The 27,767-nt window shown below is 32.8% G+C and overlaps 1 protein-coding gene across 1 annotated transcript in view; it reads left to right on the forward strand.

Annotated features, from left to right (window-relative positions):
- The window catches only part of NLG-4 (neuroligin 4), a 187,911-nt gene that overhangs the window by 117,301 nt on the left and 42,843 nt on the right, over positions 1-27,767 (forward strand). The window contains exons 6-9 of the mRNA XM_089077120.1: positions 802-1,111; positions 2,191-2,398; positions 3,571-3,825; positions 18,649-18,803. Coding sequence (XP_088933246.1) covers positions 802-1,111; positions 2,191-2,398; positions 3,571-3,825; positions 18,649-18,803 — 928 coding nt within the window. The remainder of the gene's footprint in view (positions 1-801; positions 1,112-2,190; positions 2,399-3,570; positions 3,826-18,648; positions 18,804-27,767) is intronic.

The following is a 27,767-nucleotide window of genomic DNA, read 5'->3' on the forward strand; positions in this document are numbered from 1 at the left end:
CAATAATAAAATCCAATTTTTGCAACTGTTATGAGATTTCTTAATTATTTAAAATAATAATTATAAATGTTCTTTTTAAAGCTTTTTTAATTATAAATAAAAATTTCAAAGCTACATAACTTTGATAAGTAAACGAATGTGAAATGAATGCAGAAATGGCAACAAAATGTTTAATAAAAAAAGAGAACAGAAATATAATTTTATACAAAAGAAAAAAATAATTTTCATTTTAGCGTAATATTTTAGTATAACCACTGATGGATGTTATGAACAAAACAGAGCATCCCGTTTTCCCTTAGGCAAGTAACATTTATGTGAATCCACGCGAGATTTTCTTCTCGGATAATTATGGTCGTCGGCCATCTCTTTCTTTAGATTCAAGAAAGACTTTGGTTTGTCTTTCTTTTCTCACTAAGAGTAATGACGTGGCATCCATCCATTTGCAGCTATTTTTGTCGGCATAATTTCCTACTTAAACAATCCACTTGTATAATCTTCAACGTCGCAATCGTATCGCATTTCTTCTGGCATTAGACATTACGATTTAAAATATCATGCTTCTGAAGAATTGGATCATCGAAGGAATTATAAATTAAGAGAGAGAGAGAGAGAGAGAGAGAGAGAGAGAGAGAACACTTAAAATAAATTACAAGATAAGATAAAATAAATAATAATTTTGAATATGTAAGAAGTATATTTTAAAAAACGAATTTTTGAAGAACTTTTATTTATGTAATAATATAATAAATATATTTTTGACAAATACACAAAATAATCACGAGAGATTTTTTTTATTCGCAGGATTATTCAAACGAGCTATACTCTTGTCAGGCAGTGCTCTTTCATCTTGGGCAGTGGTAGAAGATCCTGTATCGTATGCTTTAAAATTAGCCAAAGCTATCAACTGCTCCATTCCTGATGATCTTCTCAAAGACAATGAGCTTATAGTCGATTGTCTAAGAGAAAGTAGTCTGGAAGAATTAATGCAAGTCGATATACAACCTCCAACATTTCTTAGTGCGTTTGGTCCAAGCGTTGATGGTGTCGTCATCAAGCCAGACTTCCAAAAAGATCTATTGTCCTATCTCGGTCCTGAATTTCAAGGATTCGGGTAAGTAATGATATCTATTAATTTTTAAGATTTCAAATGTGTATTATTTTATAATTTTTAAAAAAGATTCTTTCTATAAACAAGAAATTTCACTAATTTTCAATTTTGGAAATTATTTAAGTTTAGTTTCTTCAAAATTCTTGAATTTTTCTACATCAATATATGTTTCCACAGATTTTTCAATTTTTCTATTAACTTTACTAACGGAGAATAAAAAGTATGATAAAATGTTTGACATCGCGAACTTTTAGTGCCATTTTGGGTATGGTCATAGCGCAAATGGGAAAAAGGATAAAAATCTGGAGACAGTGAGGAAAAAGAGGGAAAAGGGGAAAATCCTTGGATTCCGGTAGAATGGGCTTAATAGAGTTTTATGGTAATGCGGCGTATATTTCTACATTTTCTTTCGCGGTAGCAAAGGAAATCCGTGAAGCGGCGGAAAAGTTATTTTGATGTGTGCACTTCCGGGCTCGGCTTTGCTTTCTTGCCCGGAGAGGGGTCTCGTACTTAACGTCGGCTTCCACAATAATTCCGCCTTCCGTCTTCCGTCTGACGGATCTCGGAGTTTTCTCGTTAAATGGAAAAAGGGAGCTAAACGAGCCGGTTCCACCGCGAACATTAGCGTGGTTCATTAACACGATTGTAAACGACCTGCCCCAACTCTACAACGTCATTAGCATACTTACAATCGAAGATCGCACCACGTTCATGCCGGAAACCATGGAGCGAGTTCATGTTATCATCTTTACTTCCAACCAAGTTACGTTTTCCGTCTGCAATCGTGAACCGCAAAATTTTCAGATTTAACAAGTACTAATGATTTTTATATCTTGATTATACAAATTATTTTTTTCATTATTCTACATTTTTAAACGATAAAAATGTTAATTAAATATTCATTTTTCTTAAATTTGTTAATAATTCTAATTTTTTTTTTTACTAAATTTTCTTTAACTTAATTTTTTACGTATTTTATATGGAGTATATATAAAAATAGAAATGTTATATTAAAAATACATTACATGCTTTATTTGACATAGTTATAAGTGTTAAATTAAAATTGTAATGATTGATTTTAGTCCTCTTCCAAAAAAAGCTGAACACGGTGCACCAATTACGAGCAACAACAAATACGATTTATTGTTCGGTGTGACAACGAGTGAAGCTTTATGGAAATTTGCGGAAAAAGATGTTTTGCAAGGTTTCGAGGGAGAAAGAAGAGATAGAATCATCCGCACATATGTGAGAAACGCCTACGTGTATCATCTCACTGAAATATTTTATACGGTAAATCAGTTTTTATATTTGTAGTTTTTATATTTTATATTTAATTAATTAAATAACATAATATTTACATGTAATGAAATAGCTGCGCGATCATTAGTAATTATTTATATTAAATAAAATATTCTGTGATTTTAATTTTGACATTTTTGACAAATTTCACATTCTTTACAATTATCATATTAAGTAAATCAATTGAATTATTATATTACTTTGTTTTTAAAAATGTGCGAATGAAATCTTAATACTATATTTGTTCTTATTCTTAAATCTTTTATTCGATCTTTGCAATTATGAGTTTGAATGTCTCTGACTTATATTTTGATTTCTTAAGATATCTAATCTGAAATTTATATTAAATAAAAACATTCAATATTTTTTATTAAATCTAAAAAACTATATCTAAAAAAGATCTAACCTTGAACCTACTTTCCTAGAATTACTTTCCTAGAATTATTTTCCGATAAAAAAATCTTCGGAAATAGGAAGCTCGCAATCTACAAAGTGTAAGGATGAATTATATTTATTGCCAACGGTATGTGCCGCGCATATTTGCGGCGCGTATATCGTTGCATTCGCGCGAAATTTATCGCAGAACGTAATTGTTACGTTCCACATAACAATTGAATCGCGAACATTGCGTTTTGTCGAAATACACCGATGATGCAATTCCATTTGCCCGGTGCGTTATCGGTCCGTAGCAAGAGAGCGAAACTCTGGCCAAACATTACTTAATGATTATAGCCAATTAAATGATTATAACTATGACAATATATTTTTACGAGCACCAATAGAGGGTACAAGGCGTAGTTAAATGCGTTGCTGATTTACATCCATAAGGGAAGACAAGCTCGGTGTTATATGTAGAACACTGCAAGATTTTTAATTTTGAAATTTATTTAATACTTAATTGTGCGTATGCAAAAAGTTGTATTGTAAAGAAATAATTATATTCAAATTAAATTATTTAAATTCAAATTAAAAATTTAGTCTATTTTTATCGGTATGTAGTATGTATGTTTATAAAACGCCTTGAAAAATTCGTTTTTAACATATAATAAAAAGATAATCGTTCCAATGAAAATCGTTCAACGTTCACTCCTGATTTTTCAACAACTTCTCGCTACATTTAAACGATATAAATGATAGATTTGGAATTTTTCTTTTGTACATAGGTGGTGAATGAATACACAGACTGGGAGCGAACGGTTCAGCATCCCGTCAACACGAAGGATGCGTGTGTACAGGCGTTGAGCGACGCACAGTTTGTGGCGCCGCTCGTACAAACCGGGGATCTCTTCACCCTGAGACACACGAAGAAACCGAACAACCCTCACATTGCACCGATTCTCGACAGCGAGGAGGAACCAATGCCCAAGACTTACTTTTATGTGTTCGACTATCAGATGAAGGACGGCGATTATCCTCAGGTAAGCGAACAACAAATAAAAAAACAATACCGAAGTTTCAAAAATCCACTGAGTTAAGTTAATTCATACAAGTATTTATATTAAATAAAAATTGTTTTTACGAACTGCGTTATTCGGAATTAATCAATTTTATACGATAATACCGTTCTACGGACTTATTTTTGTTTTGTATCCTTCAATCGCGATTCATTAAAATAGTAATCAAACTTATCATTCCTGCGGGTGTTTAGCTCCATTAATTGCAATCCATTGCAAGAATGCAAGTTTAGCAAAGGCAATTATTCGTTTGTTGATGGCGCGGGATTCTCATGTAACCGCGCGATCATTGTTTTCCTTCTGTCTCTCTAGCATCGTACGTTCGCCATTGCTGGTTCAAATTATCAACGTGTTTACGTTCAATTATGCACAGATTACGTTATATGCACGGTGTTACATTATTGTTCTCTATCGCGATGTGCTCCGATACGACGTCTGTCCACTATCAGTATGGTTGCAGGCTCTTTCCGACAAAAGTGCGAGTACACATATGTACTAGATTAAAAATTCATGAAATATCTCGTAAATTAATGTAGTCTCCGACTTTTATAAATTATTATTTCTTAAGATACGAAACCACTTTGAATTTTAATTTTGATCGCGTTCAATTACACATTTTTATTGTTAAACGATTAAATTCTTTGGCATAATAACAGAAATAAAAAAATTTTTAAATTAACTGTTGCCGTACAAAATATAATATTATTTATTTCACAAAGATAAATAATATTATATTTTATACGGCAACAGTTAATTTAAAAATTTTTTATTTCTGTTATTATGCATGTATTTGCATAATAATAGAAATAAAATTGTTTCACTTTATCTCTCTTATTATCTTTATTATGTCAACCGCAATGTGTATGGAGATAAATAACTCGTACTCGTATTAACCAGCGAAATGTGTGACGTCGCGTAATAAATCTCGAATTTATCTTTAAAGAATTTATCTGCAAATCTTCATTTCCATGTAAATTCGTCACGCGAAAACGCGGCCAGATCGATAATCGATCAACGAATGAGCGATTAGCGCGCGTGGTAGATGACAGTATGTGTGAGAGAGAGAGAGAGAGAGAGAGAGAGAGAGAAAGAGAGAGAGAGAGAGAGAGACCCTACAATTCCCGGAGAAATTCCGTAGAGTAAATATGTACGCGGAGATCCCGTCGGTAGAATAATCAGTCGAATCGCGAGACTATCGCGCTGCCGCCCGTTGTTTGTGATGCTGTCCCAACCTGGCGGCATCTAACATTTCGCCTTTATCTCGCGGGACGCGTCTGTTGTTTACTATCGTAAAACAGATAGAATCCTTCTCTATCCAAGTGCATCCATAATTACTCTGAATAAACAGTTAGAGGTTGCCAACATTTCAACTGTTACACTTGCGATTATGCTCGCGCATTAATTATTTAGTTACCCTTTAGTACCCTTTTTTACTCAGGATGTGTTCCAACAGGATGCACCATGAGAAATTTACTATTACTGAAGCTATTGTACATTATACATTATTGAAGCGATAACCTAGTTTTTTTTTCTAAAATATAAACGCTTTGTTTTCAATAAACGGGATACTGTGTGCGATAAAGACCAGTAAAACTGGTCTTATTTTTTAATTAGATATTCCGTTTATTTTATCGAGATCCTATTCCGCGACCAGCAATGTTTCTCTTTTTTTATCAAGACAAACTCAACTTTCTAGTTTATATAATAACTCCCAGGATGGGAACCTTTTATTAAAATAATTACTAGATGCTTTATTTGCTTAATCCTAAGATATTAAATGAGTTAATGGAATGGAAAAATAGAATTTGTAATTAATATTTCTAAAAATAAAGTTGACGCGAAACAAACGCAAGTATTATATCGCAAATTTACTTGTATTAATTTTTTATGAGTATTGATTGCTATATTTTATGAGTATTGTAAATTATACTCTTTTTTTCTTCCATTTCTTCTCACTTAACACTTTTGGATTAAAGAGATATATTAAATACTTCTATTCATAAAATATAATAAAGATAAAATATCATAATATAAATGAGAAACGCATTTTATCATACATTTCCTGTGGTTGCGAAAAAAAGCTTTCATCAAAGTGTGAAACACACGTTACAATTCACAGAAAATAATAGGAAGATTCCATTTACAATAGAACCAGTGCACGTACATCGAATATAATAAGGGTGTCGTCGTTACCGCATCGTTTGCAATCGATGTCTCTTATGACAGCTGTTACGAACCCAATCCTATTTCAATTTATACTAAAATTATTCGCAGAGCTAATCGATTAGCTCCTATTCCCGCCATTTTTTCATTTATATCCTATTAAACTTTTCAAATATATCTTTTTTTATTTTTTTATTTTTTGCTCAACAAATAAATTGCGAGAGAAGAAATTATTTGCAGTAGATTAAACGTGATATACATAATGGTTTTTTCATAAACAAATGGGAAAAGAATATTAAATATTTTAAAATAAGCAGACTTGTTTTTTACACCAACTATACCAGTTGAGTTAAAATATTTTAACTTTATAAGCTGCTAATATTGTAATATCTACTAGCTTTTATTTATGATATAATGGATAGGCAATTAATTGCTTATAACATACGTAAAATCAATATTATATTTTTAAAGTCAATATTAAATGTTTTAAAATTATGTTTGTAGAATTACATTTTCGAACAAAAACGTTTTTACAATATGAATTATCGTTATGAAATAAAATTTACAAAAGATTTTATATAATAGTATTCTAATGATATTATATTTATGAAATATTTAATGTTTATTTCCATTTTATACAACAGAGAATTAGGTTTTTTTATCAATTCATTTTCTGTACTGATTTTAATAATCTACTTTAATAATTGAGATACCAATTAGAGAGTAATTGAACTTTCTGGTAACAAGCAACTGAAAAAATCTTTGGTCAATTAGATGTGTTACGTTTTCGGGATTGGTTCGTATTCATAATCCGTTCATAACTGTATGGCGGTCGCGTACATAGGCCAAAGGACGAGAAGGTTTCGTCGATGACGTGAGCAGCACGAAATATTCCAGTCATGTCACGCGCACCATATGCACAGTAACGCGCCACCACGTTTGTTCACAATACAATTTTCCTACTTTTTCATGTTCGCCAGCAATATCCTGTCCTGAAGGCAGGCATCTTTCTGTAACTCCTTTTACACTTACTCTTGTCGGTTCGTAAACCAATTTTCCAACAACTCAAAACCAAAATCATATTAGATCGTTCGAGGATTCTTCAAGATTTCTTCTATATAATAACGACGTATAATAATAAAAAAAAAAAAATCATGGCGGAAAACTTTACACGGAAAAAGGAGAAATAAAGATATGGAAGAAGGGGGAGAATCAGTTTCTCACGAATTCGTAAAAACTCCCTCGAGATAGCAACTTGTAATCTACCGGCGAAGTGAAAACAGACGTTGCGGACGGGTCGCGATCGATCCTACGAACGAAATTCATCCCAAGGATCGTTGGGGGATTTGCAAGGACCCATCGATACGCAGAGGATTTGCGAAACCGACGTTCAAAATCTATCAGCCCGCGCGCCACCTCGTCCATTTCCAGGATGCTAGGCTCCTTGCGGATCCTTTTAAAAGGCTCTCTCGCGCTGTAATTCGATCGAAGACGATTTCCTTCAAGCGGGATTCGCTCACCATGAAAAAGAAAATTTTCGTAAACCTTCTACAACGATCGTTACTGAAACGACCTTAATCGCTATCTGATAGTTAAAAGGTCTGTCGTATAATAACGTTGAGCGGAAATAATATACTCTTGCAAAAAATTACATTCTTCACAAAAAAAATGTTGAAGAAACATTTCGTTTGATATACCTCTTTACAATAATCACTTGTCTCTATCACTATATCACTTGTCACTATCTTCGTAATACTATTTATCACATAATTAGTATCTGTGTTTTAATTCACTTGAAGTAATCGATACGTTGATAAGAAAGGAGAAAGAGTTGAATGAAAACGAAACTGGAGGATTTTTCCATGTCGAATCAGAGTTTCTACCGCGTCACTCGTCGTGATTGCTATTTCTCCATCTCGTACGGAGAGAAAATGAGAATACGACCCCGCTTTACAGTTCTCTCCTCCACCGCTCGTCCAAAGAGAAGTTCACAGGAGAGAAGAAGAAAATCGAGGAGGAATGAAGAACGGAAAGCAAGTTGGAAAAAGGCATTATAAGAAAATTTTCCCTCAAAGTCCTGCGTGCCACAAAACACACGTCTTTCCTCTTAGCAAGTTCTTAGATCTTTATTTGGGATCATAAAATGTCTAATGAACAACTTAAGCAATTAGTCAAATAACAAATAATTTGTACCATTAACTACTTCATCTTAATTTTTTAATAAAAAGTTTCTTTGACTGTAATCATCACAATAAATTGATAATTGTTCTCGTCTAAATAATTTTTTACTTAAAATGTAATTTGACTTCAATACAAAGAAATACATATAAGTAAAAAACTGATTGGAAAGTTTGATAAAAATATTTACGGTGGAAAACTACCAATAAATTAATTTTTAGATATATATATATTTTAATTGCTAAATATGCATTACTGGAATTGCATGAGATGAAAGATATTCAGACTTTTATTTTTAGTCCATATTTTAAATAGAAGAAAAAATATATTCGTTTTTTAGTAGGATAATTTTATCGAAATAAAAGAAAAACAATTTTAATGCACTAGAAATTCCGGTTCTAGGGTTAAATTATGCCATGACAGAGATATAGAGAAACTGCAAGACGATGAAACGAATTATTTAATTAAAGCTAGGTCTGGCGCATGGTTTCGAAACGAGGCTTCTCTCTACCCCTGTCGCGACAATCCTTTACCGGCTAATTGGGGAGCACCCCGTCTAATGAGCGAAGAAAGGAGGGCAAAACGATGTGAAACAAAACGTCGAGGACTAACAAAAAAATCTGGAACGAAGGCTCCGCCAATCCTGGACGGAGATTATCCGTTTTGTCCGATTTCTTTCTCGTTGTAATGCTTTGTTCTGAGAATTCTTCGCCAACGGTAAACGTGACCTCCCCGAAAATCTATGGCGTTTATCTCCCGCGTTTTGTATAAATTACGATACCTTGAAAATGGAAAAATAAATGGAAGAATAAAATAAATTTAAATAGAAAATACACATGCTGCTTGCATGTATCGCAATTAATTTTAATTGCACATTCATTCGATCGACTTTAATAATCGGAGCAGAAATTACGTGTTATTTATTTACGCTATTTGTCGTCATTATAAAGTATAATAAAAGATGAAAGATAAAATAAATAATAATAAATTTTAATTGCTGTGCTCACAGCACAAATTGCATTCGTCTATGTATAACTATTAAAAGAGAATTAACTATAATAACGAGAAATTTGATGCAATGAAACAGTTTTATACAGACTGCGTTAAAATTAAACAGAATCATGAAACTTTATTTACTCTTACAATGTTATATTATAATTTTTACAAATTGTAAATAAACAAAATTATAGAAAAAAATGTTATAGAAAAAAGAATAAATGTTATATAAAAAGAAAAAATTTCAGAATTTTTAAATTTAATTTACAAGCAATTAGAATTTATTGTAAAATATAATTTTATTAAAATATAAAAATATAAATTGATAAATTAATAAATTGTTTAAAGTTATTTTCTGTATTAATAAAACTAACTTTAAATAAAATAAATTGCTCATGGAAAAAAACGTTACCTTGAATTAGTAAAAGATTATTTAAATATGTGAATATAATAAAATATAATTAATGATTCTGAAATTTTCTGCATATGACTATAACAATATGACTAACATGACACATTACATATTATGTATTTCTTTTTATTACACGCACACACACACACACACACACACACACACACACACACACACACACACACACACACACACACACACACACACACACACACACACACAACGTACATATGTATATATACGTACATATGATATCGTAACTTATCTTTACTGTTGTATATTTCTTCTGTTGTATAATACATTTATACAACGTTTGTACAAAATAGCAAGTAGGAATAAAAATGTTTGTTTTCATTTTTGCTGCATTTTCTGCGGTCCAAATGCGTTGAATTTTTTGATATTTCTTGGAGATTTTTTTATTCCGCTATGTACAGATACGCACTGCTTGTAGTACATAGAACGCACTACAGCAATAAAATATTCATTGCAAAGTTTACGGCTGTCAGCTGTCGTAGTCGTAGAGCATGGTTAACACGAGGCGGCTTAATATTCGCACCCGCTAAAGCGCAATTAAATTATTTGTACCTCTAAAATATGCACCGCTGCGCTGGTTATGCATGCGCTTTTCGCGTGAACGCTCATACGCAACAGGTATTTATGAATGCGATTTAGAAAAATAGCTTCCACCGATAGATACCCCGGGGTGCCAGGTGATTTATGTCCCTGTCATTCGTCGACTGCCACTAATAATTTAACGAGCGTGAATTGAGTGGATTTTGCGTAAGTCGAATTAAGCGATACTTTCTTCGAAGTTAAACTGAAATAATAACAAACATATGAGAGATGAAATTAATAATAAAAAATAAAAAATTAATTTTACTTATTTCAAAACTACGAGAAGTTATCCGTTGTTCCATGTTTAAAATATTACATTTAAATAAAATACATTTATATTGCTTTAAACATTATTACTCTTTATAAATTTTTATTTCTTTAGCTATAAATTTTAGATTAACATTAGTTATTTTAATTTTGAAGCATTAAAATAAAATAAAATTTCTATAATATATCAAAATTAATTGATACTTGTTTTTGCGATTGTGTGTCATTTTAAGTCGATAAATTTATCATTACTTTCGCAACTAAGCTTTCGGAGTTCTATTATAGAGCTCGAGGATTAAATGGTGGCTTACTGGCGTTCATGCTATGATAATGCAAAAGAAGGATGTACGTCGGTCTTCGAGAAACAGCCGCCAAATAGACGCGCTTTCAAACGGATGGCGTCATTTGGCGGAAAAAGCTTCGCCGTTTTATGGCGGCTGCCCGACAATTTGCATGCTCGTTCTTCCTAGTTTTGACGGGCAAACGAGCACCGAAACGCGCTCGTAAGCTTAGTCACAAAACGTAGAGAAGTTCGCGATCGTGAACTGCTACAGTTGCTCCAATCCAACCGGTCGGAGAAAAGTGCGAAACGACTATAAGGATTAGTAACAACCATCGTGGTGAATAATGATCAATTTTATCGATAGGAGAAACATATATAAAAATTTATACTATGGATTTCTCCTCACTGCAATAAATACTACGGAAATCGTATAGCCATTTGAAACCTTCAAATAGCCATATATTCACGCAGCATAACTTTTTACTATCTACGCAGAAGATGACATATTTTAATAAATGAAATATTTTTCTATTGATAAGACATGTTTTGTTCGAATAGCAGCGAATTCTTATTTATTTCTGTGTTTTCTGGCGTCCTGATCCAAGATAGCCATTTAAAGCTTTCAAGTAGCTAAATATTTATTCTACAAAACTTTTAGCTATTTACTCAAAAAATAAGATATTTCAACAAATCAAATATTTTTCTATTGATAAGACATGCTTTGTTTGAATAGCAGTGAATTTTTATTTATATCTGTGTGTTTTTTTTTTTTTTTTTTACGTTCTTATCCAAAATAGCTTTTTTTCTTAACGAAGTATCAGCCGATAAGTAGATAAAAATTGCTTGCAAATTCATTTGACAGTCATGCATTTAGCTTGTTTCTTTATTAGATTTGATTCCTCGTTGGCGCACGCGCGATTTCATGCGAAACGTACGCGGAAATAATAGCCAATAGAAACAATACCCTCCATTCCGACCAGACCGTGCTTGATCCGCGTCTGAGTCGCCATTGTACCTCGGGGAACACAAGGATGGAAGTCGATCGCATTTCCGCCAGTTCGCTGGAAATTGCTGCGATCGTTTCGTGACGAAAAATTCGCACTGTCCAACTTTTTCCATTTAAATTTAAATCCACACGCGTACGTTTGAAAAGAAATAATCATGCAGATATTTGAAAAATCGATGCCATTCTTCCAATAATTCTTTAGAATTTTTTCAATTTTTTTATCTTGTGTTCCATTTTATAATATTTAAATAATGCAAAAATAATATATATATATATATATATATATATATACACACACACACATAGAAATAAAAAATGTAACAATATTTATTTAGAAAATTAAAGATTCTTTGACCAAAATTTCTCTCTTCTTTACATTTGATGACGTTCAGCAAAATACGTTTTAAATATTTGACGGTAAAATACTTTGAAAGTACGAAAATGCCGAAAAAATTTATAAAATAATTTTATTAATATTTCATGGCTTTTTATGGAAAAAAATAGAAGGAAAAATAGAACATTTTTAACATCTTTCGTTAGTACTTACTAGTAGTTACTTTTAAAACATTCGCTGTGTCAAACAGGGGGATATCTTAAATTTTCTTTATTAATATATGTATTGATTATTTTATAGTGTTCTTTCGAATGGAGCTTTAAATTCATAATTTATAATCGAGATACAAAAATTATTTTAAAATTAGTAATAATAGAAAGCTAATTTAATATAATAATAATTTAATATAATAAAATTTAATATAATAATAAATTTTTTATTAAAATAATCACTGTAATCATTATATAATCACTGAGTTTTGATATGATAGTCATTAAGAAAATATTCATATTTTTAAGAGGAAAATAGGGATATACAGTTAATAATTGATGCAGCAAATGGAGCACATAGTTATGCGCACGATTGTCCGCATACCAAAAGGGATGTGATGTATTACGTCAGAACGCTATTGTCACGTTATTACTCGTGTAACTACTGTCACAACGTTACAGCGTTATCTCGTCAGCCAGCGAGATTACGATATGATAAATTAATCAAAATTAGAGCGAATGCTAATTAGCGTCCAGAGTGCTTGTATATAGATTGCTTGTTCTTCAATATCTAATTGTAATCTACGTTCCTCCAATTTCTCTTCAATATAAACTATAAAATTAACTGCATTAAATCTTTAAGTTTTAAATTTAAAGTAGCCTGAGTATTAAATTATATTATAAATTTATTAACATTATATATCTAATAGCATACTTCAGAATATTATTATAAATATCATAATTATCATTATTTTTCAAACTATTTAATGCTTAATACACACAGCTATACAACAATTACTTCTTGTTTATTTTGGTTGTGTATGTCTTTTATAATTATACTGGTAAAACACATTGCTATATCAAAGCGAGTTGGCCGTATTTTCCATACTTTCAAGAAAGATCTCATTACTGTGCGCTTCAGACACTTTGCACTTCACTATCAACGCTATTTAAGTCAGTTACGTTCCATAAATGAAGCATCCTTGTAAATGAATATCTTTCTGAATATATGAAAATATCTTTAAGTGTGAGAAAAATAGATGCAAGTATTAATTAAATGTCCAAAGAGAAGATTAAAACTTGTGAAGCGTAACGAAATAAAATGAACAAATTGCGTCGAACGACGCAAGGTGTTATCTAAATTAAATTTAAATCTAAAAGATTAAAAGAATTGCACACGATACAGTATTTTTAATACTTGAAGAACAATAAGTTCAATTTTTATTATTTAATGTCACACGAGAATGAGAACATTTTATATCTTTATTTAGAAATAATTGGAAGATGAAAAGTTTTTTTCTTATTACCGATAGACCGATGTAGTATTGCAAATTTGATGATCTTGCGAATTAAATAAATGTGACAAAAATTTTTATGTCGGCTGGCAATTCCCATTGCTATCAGCGCGACGTTACCTTCAACGGCGCCTCGTATTGTCGCTTCCTACGACGACACGGTTTAACCGAAGCACGAATTGAAATTTGCCGGCATCTGCGGAACGTCAGGAATGCCGTCGTGATCCTGTCGGTATCCAAGAGTTGGGTAGGTTGAGGTAAAGGTAAAGCGAAAAGGCGAAGGTCCAATCGCGTCAACGAGATTACATCGTAGAATTTCATGCTCTCTCTCTTTCTCTCTCTCTCTCTCTCTCGTATTACCAAAATCAAAATCTCTTCCCGCGTTTTCGCTTACGGCCAATTTACACGATGTAAAATGCCCTATTAAAAAGAAAGTTCCTATAAAGACCTATAATAAACTAACAAACTGTTTTACAATTACAGATTTTGTAGTAGGATTTGAGGGATCTTGATTGTACATAACTATAATTAAATAAAAATATTTTTAAATTAAAATAATTTATATTTTATTTGAGAAAAAAAATTTTCCATGTACAATATTCATCATGGAAAATACTTACTATCGTGCACAACTATTTCTTCCTTTTGATCCGTCATATTTTTATTTGTGTCAATTATTTAGAAAACCACATTTTATTTTATAAATGTTTGTTGCACCATCTCTACCATCTCTCGAAATTCTAATCCTATTCATATCAAAGTCGGGCCGTTTTACATATGTAACGAAGAAAGCATCAACATACGGAATTGAGTCAGAGAGGAACGAATCCATAATACATTCAAATGGAATTCAAACTGTCTTTAACATGGGACATTTGCAGAATTAGGGACTTCTGAAAAGCACCTTAGAAAAGTTATGAATTCATCAGTCGTCATAACCGAATCGTCAACCGACACGCTTGGCTAAGAGGCGCAAGAAGACATGCGAAGTCACTCGACACGACGCAGACGTCCCGTAATCCTTGTCGACGTCGCTTCGTAGCTGTTAAGACCGTCGTTGTTACAAAGGCGGCGTAATGTGGCCTCGGGAGCCGCTCTTCAGCCAAGATGCGGCATTAACAGCGCGTTTCTTGCGCGTCTGCGAAGTCACTCGCCAGATTATATAGCGTGTGACTTTTACACGACGTTTCTCTATGCATAAGATGAAAATGCGGAAGGATATTTTGCGCGAGGTGATGCTAGACAAATATTCAAGTGAAGAAACGCTAACGATAAAGGGGGAATTTTTAATATTTTAATTCTTCTAGTGAAAGCTGAACGAGACGCAAGGTAAACTGCCTTGTGAATAGACAAAGAGAAAGAGAAAAGGTAGGAAAAAAAATGAGGCAAATAAAGAAGAAAATGTAGATAGTATAAGAAAAATATTCATTAAGAAAATGATAATTTACGATCGTGAATATACTAGTATATGGAATTTGTACGAGAAATTTCCATCTGCTCAATTAATCGTAAAACAAAGAAAGAGAGCCGCGCTTTCGAAGAGTCGTTAGCGTTATGTGCGAGCGGAAACACGGAGTTTTAATAAAGGAGAGCAGTGCTAACGTTTTCCTTTCGTTCGACGTTTAACCGATCTCCCTTTTCGCCTTTGTCGCGTCGGCTCTTCTCCGACGTAGAATTGTTTTTCCCCGTTTCCCCGGTTACATCCCAGCTACAAAGTTATAGCAACGCGAATCAGCAAAACTCAAAGCATTCTCCTGTGCACCGACAATGTCTTCTCACCCCTCTCTTCTTTGTCCGTAAAGAACCGGAGAGAGAGAGAGAGAGAGAGAGAGAGAGAGAGAGAGAGAGAGAGAGAGAGAGAATAATATCTTAAAAGTCGGGACGACATTGGACTCGACGATAGTTTTTTGCATTTGTGAATGTGAAACATCAGAATCTGTAAAGATATACGTTCCAATAAATTTTCCATGGCTTCTAGATTACGACAATAATATAGTGTCATTTCTTATATTTTTTTCTTGTCTCAATTTAAGCTCAAGATTTACTTATAATATTTTGATAGAATAAATTTAATAATTAATTTTCTCATTATTTATCTTAATTATTTTAAAAACAGTGTTGCTTTAAAATTATATTTTTAAACAAAGAAGATATAATTTTGATTTAGATTATTTATTAATTTGCTTTTTTTTTAGTTTTACTATATTTTTAGTTCACAACTTAAGATATATTATAAAAAAATTTTTTTTTATATATTAATTCCCTATATTAAATTCATTCAAATTTTTTTCTATTTTACTAATTAATAACTGGGAAACTTTAAAAGATTCTACTTTTATTAAATTTCTGTCTGACTTTTAAAATAATTTTCTTATTTTTTTCTTATTCATTAAACTAATTCTTCATAGATTTTTTTTCTTGCGTTTCTTGACGTTTGTGGATTATCCACTGAGATCGTTGGAAATTTTTCCGCGAAGAACAATAGCTGAGTCAAAAGTGATATTGCCGCGAGTGAAGGTACTGAAGCTACTAGATGAAGCTTTGCATGATGATAAAAATGGTAACATTCACTACGTCTGAGATACGTAAAGAAAAGATGTGAAAAAATATAATAGTGCATTATTTAGTAGAGATATCTTTATTATGATATCTAAAGTCACACAAAAAGCTAAGATAAAAATGTTTAAATGTTCTTTACCTTACTCAATTTATTATCTTGCTAACACAATTTATATTAAGTATATTTTAATAGATTATTAGATTAAAAGAGTTAGAGATCATTTATTATTAGATTAAAAGAGTTAGAAATTATTTTGAACAAATTATCTTAAAAACGAATTGATTTTTCTCTTGATTGATAATTCTCAGTTAATGACCATCCTTTAGCGTTAGATATATGAAATAAATTTGAATTTTATGAAATAACAAATAATGAGAACGAACGACGTCATTTCCATTAACGACATCATTTTTCCATCGTTTGTGCATAAAATTTGTCTTTCATTTGTGGCGTTAAATTGAAATTGCTCGGTCATTGCACTCGCAACTGCGATTGTCGATGCCAGACACGCCAGAAGTCGACTTTATGGCAGCTGAGCGTGCGCGCATACGGTGGACGGACCTCAGGCCGAAAAGAGGAGCGAAATTGGAGCGAAAAAAGAACTGCAGAATAAAAACTAAAAGTTACGGGGCGGCCGCGAGACCCGTGCCAAAAAGGGTTGAAAGCGCGACGTGAACGCGCTCTATTCTCTTTCTATCCGCTTCTTTCTTTTTTTTTTTCGTTTTAATTTCACGCCCGCGCCAATTTTCGGGCTTTTCGCAAGCACGGGAGGTCATCGGCGCCGATTTATTATGTCACGCGAAAAGGCCGGACAAATCGTTGAAAATCCATTCTCAAAGAAGATCGGACCAACCGCCATTTATACCTCGAGTTCAACAAATGCGCGAGTAATCAGAATGAGATGTGACCATCACGGTTGATCGCTATCCGATGATTGAATATTTCATAATCCAATTTCGGATGCTTTCCTTTGACCAATCGTACCAAGCTCACTGTTTTCACAATCAAGAAAGAATTTCAACTTATTTGAAAAATTAGACCGAAGATCGGAGAAGATCGAGCTTCCTTCCCAATCGCAGCGCATCAATCACTCGCCAGCGAGTGATCGCCTCAGATCCTGAGAGAGCATACCGGATGTACCTTAATGAAATTAATGGTATCAGTAGCAGTCGTACATTGCCGGTTAGCCAACGCTCTCGACAATGACGGAATCTAGTTGGCGAAACAACTTCGATAAAGCACTGGATTCGTTTCGACAGTGACGAATAAGCAACACAGACATTTTGGATTTGGGTTTCTGTATTCCATATTTTACCTCTCCTCTCTCTTTCTTTCTTTTTCTTTCTTTGCTCTTCTTATACTTGCTTTATTATATTTGCATTATTATTTTATATATTGTTCTTTATTTTCTTTGTATTAATTTTTATATATATTATCTCTTTCTTTTATATATTACAACCACTATTATTTTGGATATTGTCTTAACTTATATTCTTATACGTTATATACATTTTTTTTTTTTTTTACTTGAAGACTAATAAACATTGTTATCTCGTTCTCTTTCCTATTCTGATTATCGTTTTCGCTCTCGCTCTCACTCTCTTTCTCTTTCTACTATTGGTAGAGCAGCATCTTAACTCGCTGCAGTACCGATTCGGAACTAAGCTCGTCTACTTGGCAAATGCCCTTTCGTGCGCCATTCGGCACGGACGTGTACGTACGTAATCGCCTTAGAATCGCCGATTCCATTTCAGTGCTTGCTGGAACAGATAGCTTCCTCGGCACAGCGGACTTGCGCCTCAGAGATCGATTCCGGAGTCTGGTATCTCCGCATTTGTACGTTCCGAAATCCTGAGTTTATGATATCTGAAAGATGTATAAATGCAAATGTTTGAAGGATAATAATTCTTATAATGACATTTGATATCTTTGACTTTAACAATTATAAAATCTATAAGTATTAAAATATCTTAATGATAACAATTTATCTATTTTTAAATGCTTTATCTGATTTACCTAACCGACAGTTGATCTCAACGTCAGTTAAACGTTTCAGTTAAAACGTAATTCTCTGGTGAAGACGCTGGAGAAATTGAATCGCATTTGATCGCACGTGTCTGCGATGATCGAGCTTGCGGATAACCTCGCGTCGACGACGACAATTTCTAAATCCCGGATGTATTAAGCGGTATATTTCTGATTTATAGTCAACGTTATGTGCAATTAAAGCAGACCAATGGAAAACATCTCCATTTTTATTCATTGGCTGCAAAATCTACTGCCATTTATAACTTCAACATATGTCTTCTCTCCAAGTGATATTAAGTTTCTTTATCTATTGCGTAAAATTTTTAAATTTCATCACGTATTATAAATTGAAAAATATTTTTATCATTATTTTTTTGATTATGTATAAAGGATGACAAACAACGTAGAAGTCGCTTAACTTTATTCTTGTTTTGTTTACAGAAGATGGGCTCGGTGCATGGCGAAGAGCTTCCGTTCGTCTTTGGAGCACCATTGTGGGTGGAAGGATTTGGCCATTTTCCGAAAAACTACACAAGACTGGAAATGGCACTCTCGGAAAGTATTATGCAGTATTTTGCGAACTTTGTGAAAACTGGGTAAGTGGATTATATAAAATTCCATCACATAATCTAATTAATAGAGGTTAGAAAAGGGTTAAAATTTAAAGAAAGAAATTAAAAATAAAAATGATAATATTCGGAGATTTTAATAATTTAATATTGCGGTAATTGAACAAATATTCCAAATGACAATTTTGTTTCTGGAACAACATCACACACTTTTTCCAATAATCCGAACTTTTATACTTATCCTAAAAGCGAACTTTAATTTCCACTTGCAAGCATTATTGAAATCCTTTCTTTTTTCTTTGAATTATTCGCCGTACTTTGCACGCACCACTTGCGGAATCAATTTGTGATGGGAAAAAAACGATCGAAAAGTCCAATTTTCCATATTCATGAATGAGCCACGCAGATAGCTTGCCTAATAGAAGTGTGAAAAAAGAAGGAACATGTCATGAACGTCACAGAAAAGTGGTCACGTTTGGTCAACAAATCAGAGTAAAAATTCTTTTTTATATCAATATCAAAATATTATATTATTGATTATGAAGAGATAGCAGAATTTTTTATTTAATAAAAATAAAAAAGAGAAATAAAATAAATATTAGAATTTGTATAAGGATTATAGAAGAAATTCCAGTATGTAAAATATTTCGGTGGTTCGATATTGTTTTTACTGAACGATTTCAGTATTATTACAGTATTATATACATTTTTGCACAATATCGGAATGTACAAATATTTCGCCTCAACAAATACACGCACACGCATGTCATGCCTATTAGTAATGCCCTGAAAAACCGACGCCAGTAAATATTCAAAAAATGTACATGAAATATTTATAAGCACAAACATAAATTCGTCCAAGTTTTGCGATCAATAATGTGTTTGTTTGCCTAAACTTCATTTTTATTGACGATTTAATATTGCAAAATAAACATACTCTGGATACTTTAGCTATTTTTTAAGAAATTAATAATTGAATTGAATTGATGATTCAAACAAAATAAAATACTCGTTATATAAGATTATAATACGAATTAATAACATTCGTTTGTTATTAAAGACTATAATTTTTTTATTAAAATTTTGATATTTATATTTGGAATTTTTTTATGTATATATATTCTATAAAATAATACTCTTAAAAAAATTTTTCAAGTTTAAACAAATTTTAAAAAGGATTTGATAATTTAAAACTAAAATAATAATATCTAATAATTTTAAGTTTAACAAAGTTTCTCTAAAGTTTGCTACTCGAAAGGCATCCTAAAGATTATAGAAAAATTGAACAAGTAGTCTTATAGAATTGCCTCTTGATATATATACCTATTATACCATATTACTAAGTTACCTTTGGTATGTTTATGTGCGTATATGAGCACATGTGTGTGTGTGCACGTACGTGACTATCGAGGCCGCAAATGGAATATCGATGAACGTGTGAGAAATATTTCACGCAGTGAAAATTCTCAAGACCTTGTCCTTATTTGAGAGCCATTGCGTCTCCTCGGAGACCAAGGAAATGGAACCTGTCTACCACGCGAACATTCCTTCGCGAGAAGAGGCAAAACTGCATTTTTCCTAGATAGAATAGAAGTAATACTTGTAGGATACTTAATGTCTTTGACACTTTCTGAGATAACCGGCTTGAGAATACAAAGTTTATCTCGTTATCTTTTTATACAAAATCACACAAATCAGAAGTGACTACTCAGTAGCAAGTATATACTCCTTGAAATAGAATATTAATATCGTTAAACAAATTTTCTTATTATTTATTTGAAAATCTAGTTATAAGAGATTGACCAATCGGCATCAATTTAGATTATATTAAGTAATCTTGAAGATGTGAAAACGTTATTTATTAAATAAACTTCAATCATATCGCCTAGGTAATTATTAACTGCATAATAATAATAATAATAATAATAATAACTGAAAATCAGATTGAAAAGATCGAACAATATTAATATTTGTGGAAATGTAGAATGTAGTTTGCTGGAACTCGTGCATTGACTACGTGATAAAACGTGATCACCTCGGGATAGTTTGTATTTCCGTTAGGTTTGTATATCACAATCCTAACGATTCGATTCACACTCAAAAGACCTGGGACATCGATCTCTCCTCCCTTGCCTGAATCGGCGATGCATCGTCGGCGGAGCGAATTTCACGTCGCTTGGAGCGACGACGAGCATTGGAACATCGTCGGCTCGTTTCGACGCCGCTTTTGCATATTCATCGAAAGGACGAAGGGGTTAAACGAACTTTCGCATATGTCGCCAATAACTTCGTAGTTTCGCGGTAGACCCCCACACGCGGCTTAACTCCGGCAAGAGAGCGTGTCTCTGGGACAATGTGTATCGACACGCACGTGGCGTGTGTTCGGAAACAGGCAGACACGTATATATACATGCTGTATATGCTACGTCGAGCATTTCCATAAAGGTTTTTTTACCTGAAATTTGCTCGTGCAGTTCATACAAAATCATCTCATACGGAAAGGCAAAGAATATGTGTACATTATTAACTTTAAATTTAAAGATATATAGGTGATACAAGTTTATTTAACAGCATGTCATGGCATTAGATAAAAATTGTGACAGTTTACTGATAACACAAAATAATATTTAACAAAATTGATTTGACAAATATTTGTTACATATCGCATCAGCGTAGCATCACGCAACCGTAGCTGTATAAAATTGAACAATTATACGATTTTTAAGACACGCAAGACAGTTCTTTCTCATCTCTCTCTATCGTTGTTATATCAATATAAGGTAATATGAATATCGGGTCGATTGTAGGAATGTATTGATTCGAAATTCTCTGTTACGTTACTAGCGTAACATCTCGCTAGAACATTCCGCATAGACGTCAACGCGCGAGCACATCCTGTGCGCGATCACGCGCGAAGCGAGGTAGTTTGTCTCACGTAATTCCTGTGTGTACGTGACCGCGTCTGAACTCGAAGCTCAAAATTACTCGCATTGTATTATACATGACAGTGGAGACGCGTTGACACCACCAACCGATCCGATTGGTTAATACGTGACGTCTCAGAGTTCGTAGTTTTAGTTCGTAGTTATCACTAAGTCGACGGATGTTGGCAAATCCAGAACTAGAAACGAAATGTGTGGTTCAGCCACGACACATTACGGGATCTTCCTTTCGGATGGATGCAATTTTCATATCATTACGTTTATATATATATATATATATATATATATATATATATATATATATAAAAATGAAAAAGGACGTAATCAAATTTCGCCGGTGCGATCTATGTGAAACAAAAGAGCAAGAAAAGTAAAAATCTGCGGCGATTAAGCGCACGTGAGTGAATCTCGAAACAGCTAAACGGCTTTCCGCCGTTTCCTCGTTTGCTATTAAAACGCTGAGTAACGACGAGAAGAGAGAAGAATGGCCTCCCACGGCTTGAAAAAAATGCGTGAGCAATGAAAACGAGCCGGTGATTTCGTCCGAGCGTCGACCCGGATTATAAATCATCGCTCAAATGCTCATTTCGGCCGATGAGCGCGGCAAATGTGATTCAAAATAAACATTAAAAACCCGTTTCCGCTTTGGACCGCGTTCCATCACGCATTTTATCGGCCGCTGAAATGTATGGCGCCGGCTGTACATGCATGTATGCGTGAATGTAAAAAGCAAATTTGCAGGCATCAGAGAAAATGCTTGCAAAATGATTCCCAATTTTACGCGTTATCGCGTTATTCTCTTATTCGATATCATGATTGAATTCTTAAAAGACAAATTATGATTATTGCTTCAACTGGATACCTTTACTATAATGAACATTTTCAATCATCTGTAAAGTTATAAAATTATTATTATTAAGTACATTAACTTTCGATAAATCTAAATCAATACTGTGTTCTCGAAAATAAAATTTTTTATCAAACGTTCTATTTTCTTATACCTTTTAACGCGTATTTTTATAATTTTAAATTAAAATTTACTTCAAATAACATTTGATATTAATTCAAGGTTTAAAAAGTTTCATTCTTTTTTTTATTTTTAATCAATTAAACTCAGCTACAAAATGCTATCTATAGACTGTCAAGTCTTTGATATATCGATAATCTTTATTACTTGACGAAAAAAAAGAGTTTCTAGATTTCATACAAAGTTTGACGTTTTCGGACATGACACGTTTCGGGGCACGTGGAACAAAATGTTTCCCAGTGGGTTTCTGTGGGAAAAGACTTTCAAACTAACTAATAGAGAAACGTCTTGTTCGAGCGAAGAAGAACCGATTATAACGTTGTTAGTTTACCGAGCATCACCACAGCGGCATTTTCCGCGGAATTACATTTTCCGAAACAATAAAGTTATTTTCTGTCATATGTGACTAGTTTTTACCACAAGTAGGAATTCACCTTGGACCATAAAAATCTATGATCTCTAGCAATAAAAAACAAACTAAACTCACTTTATGTACTCTCTAAACATTAAAACATATTATATGACATTTATTATAAAACATATTAATTTATTGACTAAAATAGTTAAAAAAAATTTAACAAGATCTTGAAATATAAAATTCACTAAATTAATAAGTAAGTAAGTTAGTAATATAAAATCAGTAATTAGTAATATAAAAAGTTTAGAGATTTAGTTTAGAGATTTCGGGGGATCAAAAATATACACGTTATCTCAAGTCGCGCCTACAAAAGCTTCGGTCAAACTGTAGACGGAACATCCCTCTTTGAAAGATCAAGATGTTTCGCTTTGAAAAGACGGTATCTCTGTTCAAAGAAAAAAAAAAAAAAAAAAAAAAAGCGAATCGCAATCTATATAGAGGCATCGCGTTGTCTCTTTACGGAGCTTTGTACGATGTCAGACCAATCTACCACCGAGCGCAATCTCTACTCGAATGCCCTCTCCATTTCCATTATTGGTGAGGAGTTGCCCCGCACACACAATGGCGAAACGATTGCTCTATCCGCCACGTCCTCGGATCTGCAGGGAGTCCTTAGAAACGTGTGCCGCTCTGAAAATGTTGGTTCTATCTGGAATTTAATCATACACGCGTAATGCAACGAAATTACGTATGTGTAAGCAACTTTTAGTTAATATAAATATATCGATCCCGGTATGGGAGAATTCATATTGGGAGCAAATTTTCGTGATAATTATCGCAAAAATATGTTATTGCCAGGTAACGCTAATTATTGATGATAAATGAGCGAAATCGAATACAATTCGTGCTGTTAAACAACACGAGTTTCCGGGAAAAATATAATTATCTACAATATAACCCGGGATAAATATTGATTGCTGTGCACTTTGGCTTTATAACTTCGATATTGATTAAAACGGCAGCGATAATTATAATCTACTGAAAACTAACTTTTGATTTGCCATCAATCTATGGCTAATAACAACAAATTTGTACCGATCGATTTGTGGATTCTGTACACATATCATTTTCAATTAACGTGTCACTTAATTTTCTAGCCTTTCTGTTACATTAGTCCCGTACACCATGTTCGCTTTAACGCCATGTCAAACGACATGTTGAATTGGTACTAAAAACACTCACGACACGTCGATATAATTCTGTGCGTAATCCTATGATGTAATCCTGTGCGGTAATCACGATTAAACTCGAGTGATTAAATGCCGTAAATCTACTTCGAGATGATCTGATAGATATCGCTGCCAGGACTACCTGTCCATAACAGCCGCGTAAACTGCAATCGATATTTCGCACTTCGCAATTAGTGTCGGGCGCGTAATGTCTGAAGCTATTAGATAGTTGAATCAACCGCGTTGATTACCAGCTTTTTCAAAGCAGGTATTTGTATTTACATACAAACTCTTCCAGCGCTAAAAGAACGAATTTCTAAAAAAAAAAAAAAATTAATTAATAAAATTGAGAAAAATATTTAAATTGTTGGTAAATTGTTTTAAGGCCGTACATATGGAATAATAATTATATTTTATATTTTAAAACAACAAACAACAACTTAATATTTTAAAATTCTTGTCTTTGAACTGTGGCTCTGCAACTTTTCTTTTATTTCTTCTGATATTTCCTAATATTCTTAAATTTTTTAAGAAATTATATGTAATTTAAAATGTGCAACATGAAAACTTTGCTAATCTATTAAAAATAGATATAACGTTTCTATTCTCAATATATATATATATGTTTATTGCTTTAATATTTTTCACTAATGTTCTGTCATGTAATAGCGTGATTTGGAATAACAGCAACCATCGATCACGTATTTATTATCAGGCAGCGAGGTGCAGTTTATCATAATTTTACAGCAAATAGAGCCGTCCATACCATCACACATCGTAATTCAGGCTTGACTGACACTAACTCCATGGGATTATCCCTTCTGCTCACCTGAACTCGCATCCTACACCGATATCTATCTTTTGGAATGACTTTGAGGTTTAATCGGTATTGTCGGAAGCCAATGATTAACGCGTCGAATACATGAAACAGTCAGTTTTGGTAATGAAAGACAAAGGAAATTTACCGCACAAACAAGAATTCCCTCTTTTATAATAATTCTATGAATGACCTATGATATTTTATTAGAAATGTATTATTTATACTACTACTTTAAATAATAAATGTTTCGAACTTTTATTTATATTTATGACATTATCATATTTGTTAAAAAGCCAAATAAGCCAGAAATTACGAAAATACGAAAATCTAAATACGTCTGAATTAATTAATGGAGCATATGGAACGTGCAAATTAATTAATGTATTCCAGTTCTTCTGAGTAATTAAAACAGGTGTAACATTCGTAACTATCGGCTTGTATAGCCAACGGCAAATAGATGAATACGATGCGGAATGGTGTAAACAATAATTTAGCATAATCATCGAGGACTAAACAGTACGACCGTCCAATAACCGCGAATGTGGCAATCGCAAACATTGGCCGATGCTCGCCCCCTCACCTTTATTCCCACCCTCTAAACTACACCACCAGCGTACTTTACTGTCGTAATCCATGAGTAAACTCCACATAATGCAGACATACGCGGTAACGCGCCGTCGAAGCTGCCCTTAATGCCTTCTGGTCTACGGCTAAAGCTTCCATTGCAACGTTCATGCATTCTAATCCCTCTTGAGCACCCAAGAAAGAGAGAACTCAAGATTCATAAATGCAAAACTAACCAGCTCGCTCATTGCTGTCTTGAGCTGTTTGCAACGTCACACATCGTAATTCAGGCTTAACTGACACTAACTCCATGAGGATTATCCCTTGTCTAGTCACGAAAGATAAAAAAAAACGGATAAAAAATACAGACTGTATCTTTTAACATGACGTACAAAGAAAAAGTAATTTTTTTTAAATTGGTTAAATAATAAATTCTACAAAAAAATATAAATTATTTTTATGTTTTTATTTGTATTTTATTTTAATAGAAATTTCCAAAATGAGAAGCCTAAAGAATTCAATACAGCACGCGCGCGCAATCAATAAAAAATTTTATTTTCTCCATGAACTAAAACTTTTCAGCCATGTTTTATATGTTTTTTTATATGTTTTAAATGTGCTAGAGAAAAATTTTAAAAACATCGAGAAAAGTTTGAAAATCCGTTACGTTTAACTTGTTATGATAATCCAATGTGTTTTGTTCCCATATATTCTTTTGTATTCCAATGTATATCGAGATCTCTTGTCGCCATGTTTTTTGAAAACTGAAAGCTCACATTGCAACAGGTAAGATAAGTTGGATACTCCCCCCCTCCCTCTCTCTCTCTTTCTCTCTCTCTCTCTCTCTCTCTCTCTCTCTCTCTCTCTCTCTCTCTCTCTCTCTCTCTCTCTCTCTCTCTCTCTCTGAACATACATAATGGATGGAAAAAAGAAAGAATAATGGAATGATGAATGAAGAATGGTAATAAAAAAAGCAAATCGATAAAAAAGTATAACAAAAATGTAAAGTAACGTTGGATAAAAGAATTATTCTGGATAAATAATATAAATAAAAACATTATGTATTATTTAATCCATAATATATAAATGCGATAATCATTTTTTCAAGTAAATGACGTTGAGATATATTTAATATATTTAAAAAATTGTTTAAATTATTATAATAAATGGAAAAATGAGCATATCTGACTGCATGATTTCATGTTGTTCACTTATCAGATATTCACAAAGTTTCCAAAGTGGATTATTAATTATAAACTCATTCTACTTTTTATCTGAAAGGCTTACATGAAGTGTAATGTTTCGAAAATTATCGGGTCTTTAAATCTTGAAGTTTCATAAACGTTTTATGCATACTAAAAAACTAATATCTACAGCAACCCTGTCGTGTCGATGCACGAGTTGAAATCACTGAAGATTTTGCAGCTGTTGGCACGCGACGAATTAACAATGGTGCTGCGCAACTTATAATGCACTTCGCGTTCGTTGTTTAGATTGCAAATAATTGGCCGGGACAAACTTTCAACCCTATCAACAAGTTCTCGGGATCTCTAAACGTCGTTAATTACGCCACAGTCGGCCGAAACTTTTAACCCTGATTCAACGCGCGCTTCATCGGATTGGCGGAACCTTAAAAGTTCCTGTTATTTCGTGGCACGTTTCTCGTTTTTGGGCTCAGTTTAGACAAATGAACAAAGTGGTAATTACACCGTATACTCGTTAACAGAACTTAGTAACAAGAACGATAACAATCGGCTTCGTTGGTACAAATTGGTGAAATAAACAATATATAAATTCTAATATATACAAATTCTATATACAAATATACATATATACAAATATGGTATATATACAAATTCTAAAAATATAAAGCAGGTTATTCGCTTAAAACTTAATGAATGATTTAAATAAATGTACTTTACGGAGATGATAGTATAATTAAAAAATATATAATTTTTTTATAATTAAAACAGCAGTTGAAATCTCGAATATTTAATTTAAAATTTTTTTTAGATTTCTGAATATATTTTGAATAAATTTTAACTGTCTAT

Source organism: Pogonomyrmex barbatus, unplaced genomic scaffold (assembly GCF_055798465.1).
Source record: "Pogonomyrmex barbatus isolate J1 unplaced genomic scaffold, ASM5579846v1 scaffold2, whole genome shotgun sequence".
Classification (NCBI taxonomy): domain Eukaryota; kingdom Metazoa; phylum Arthropoda; class Insecta; order Hymenoptera; family Formicidae; genus Pogonomyrmex; species Pogonomyrmex barbatus.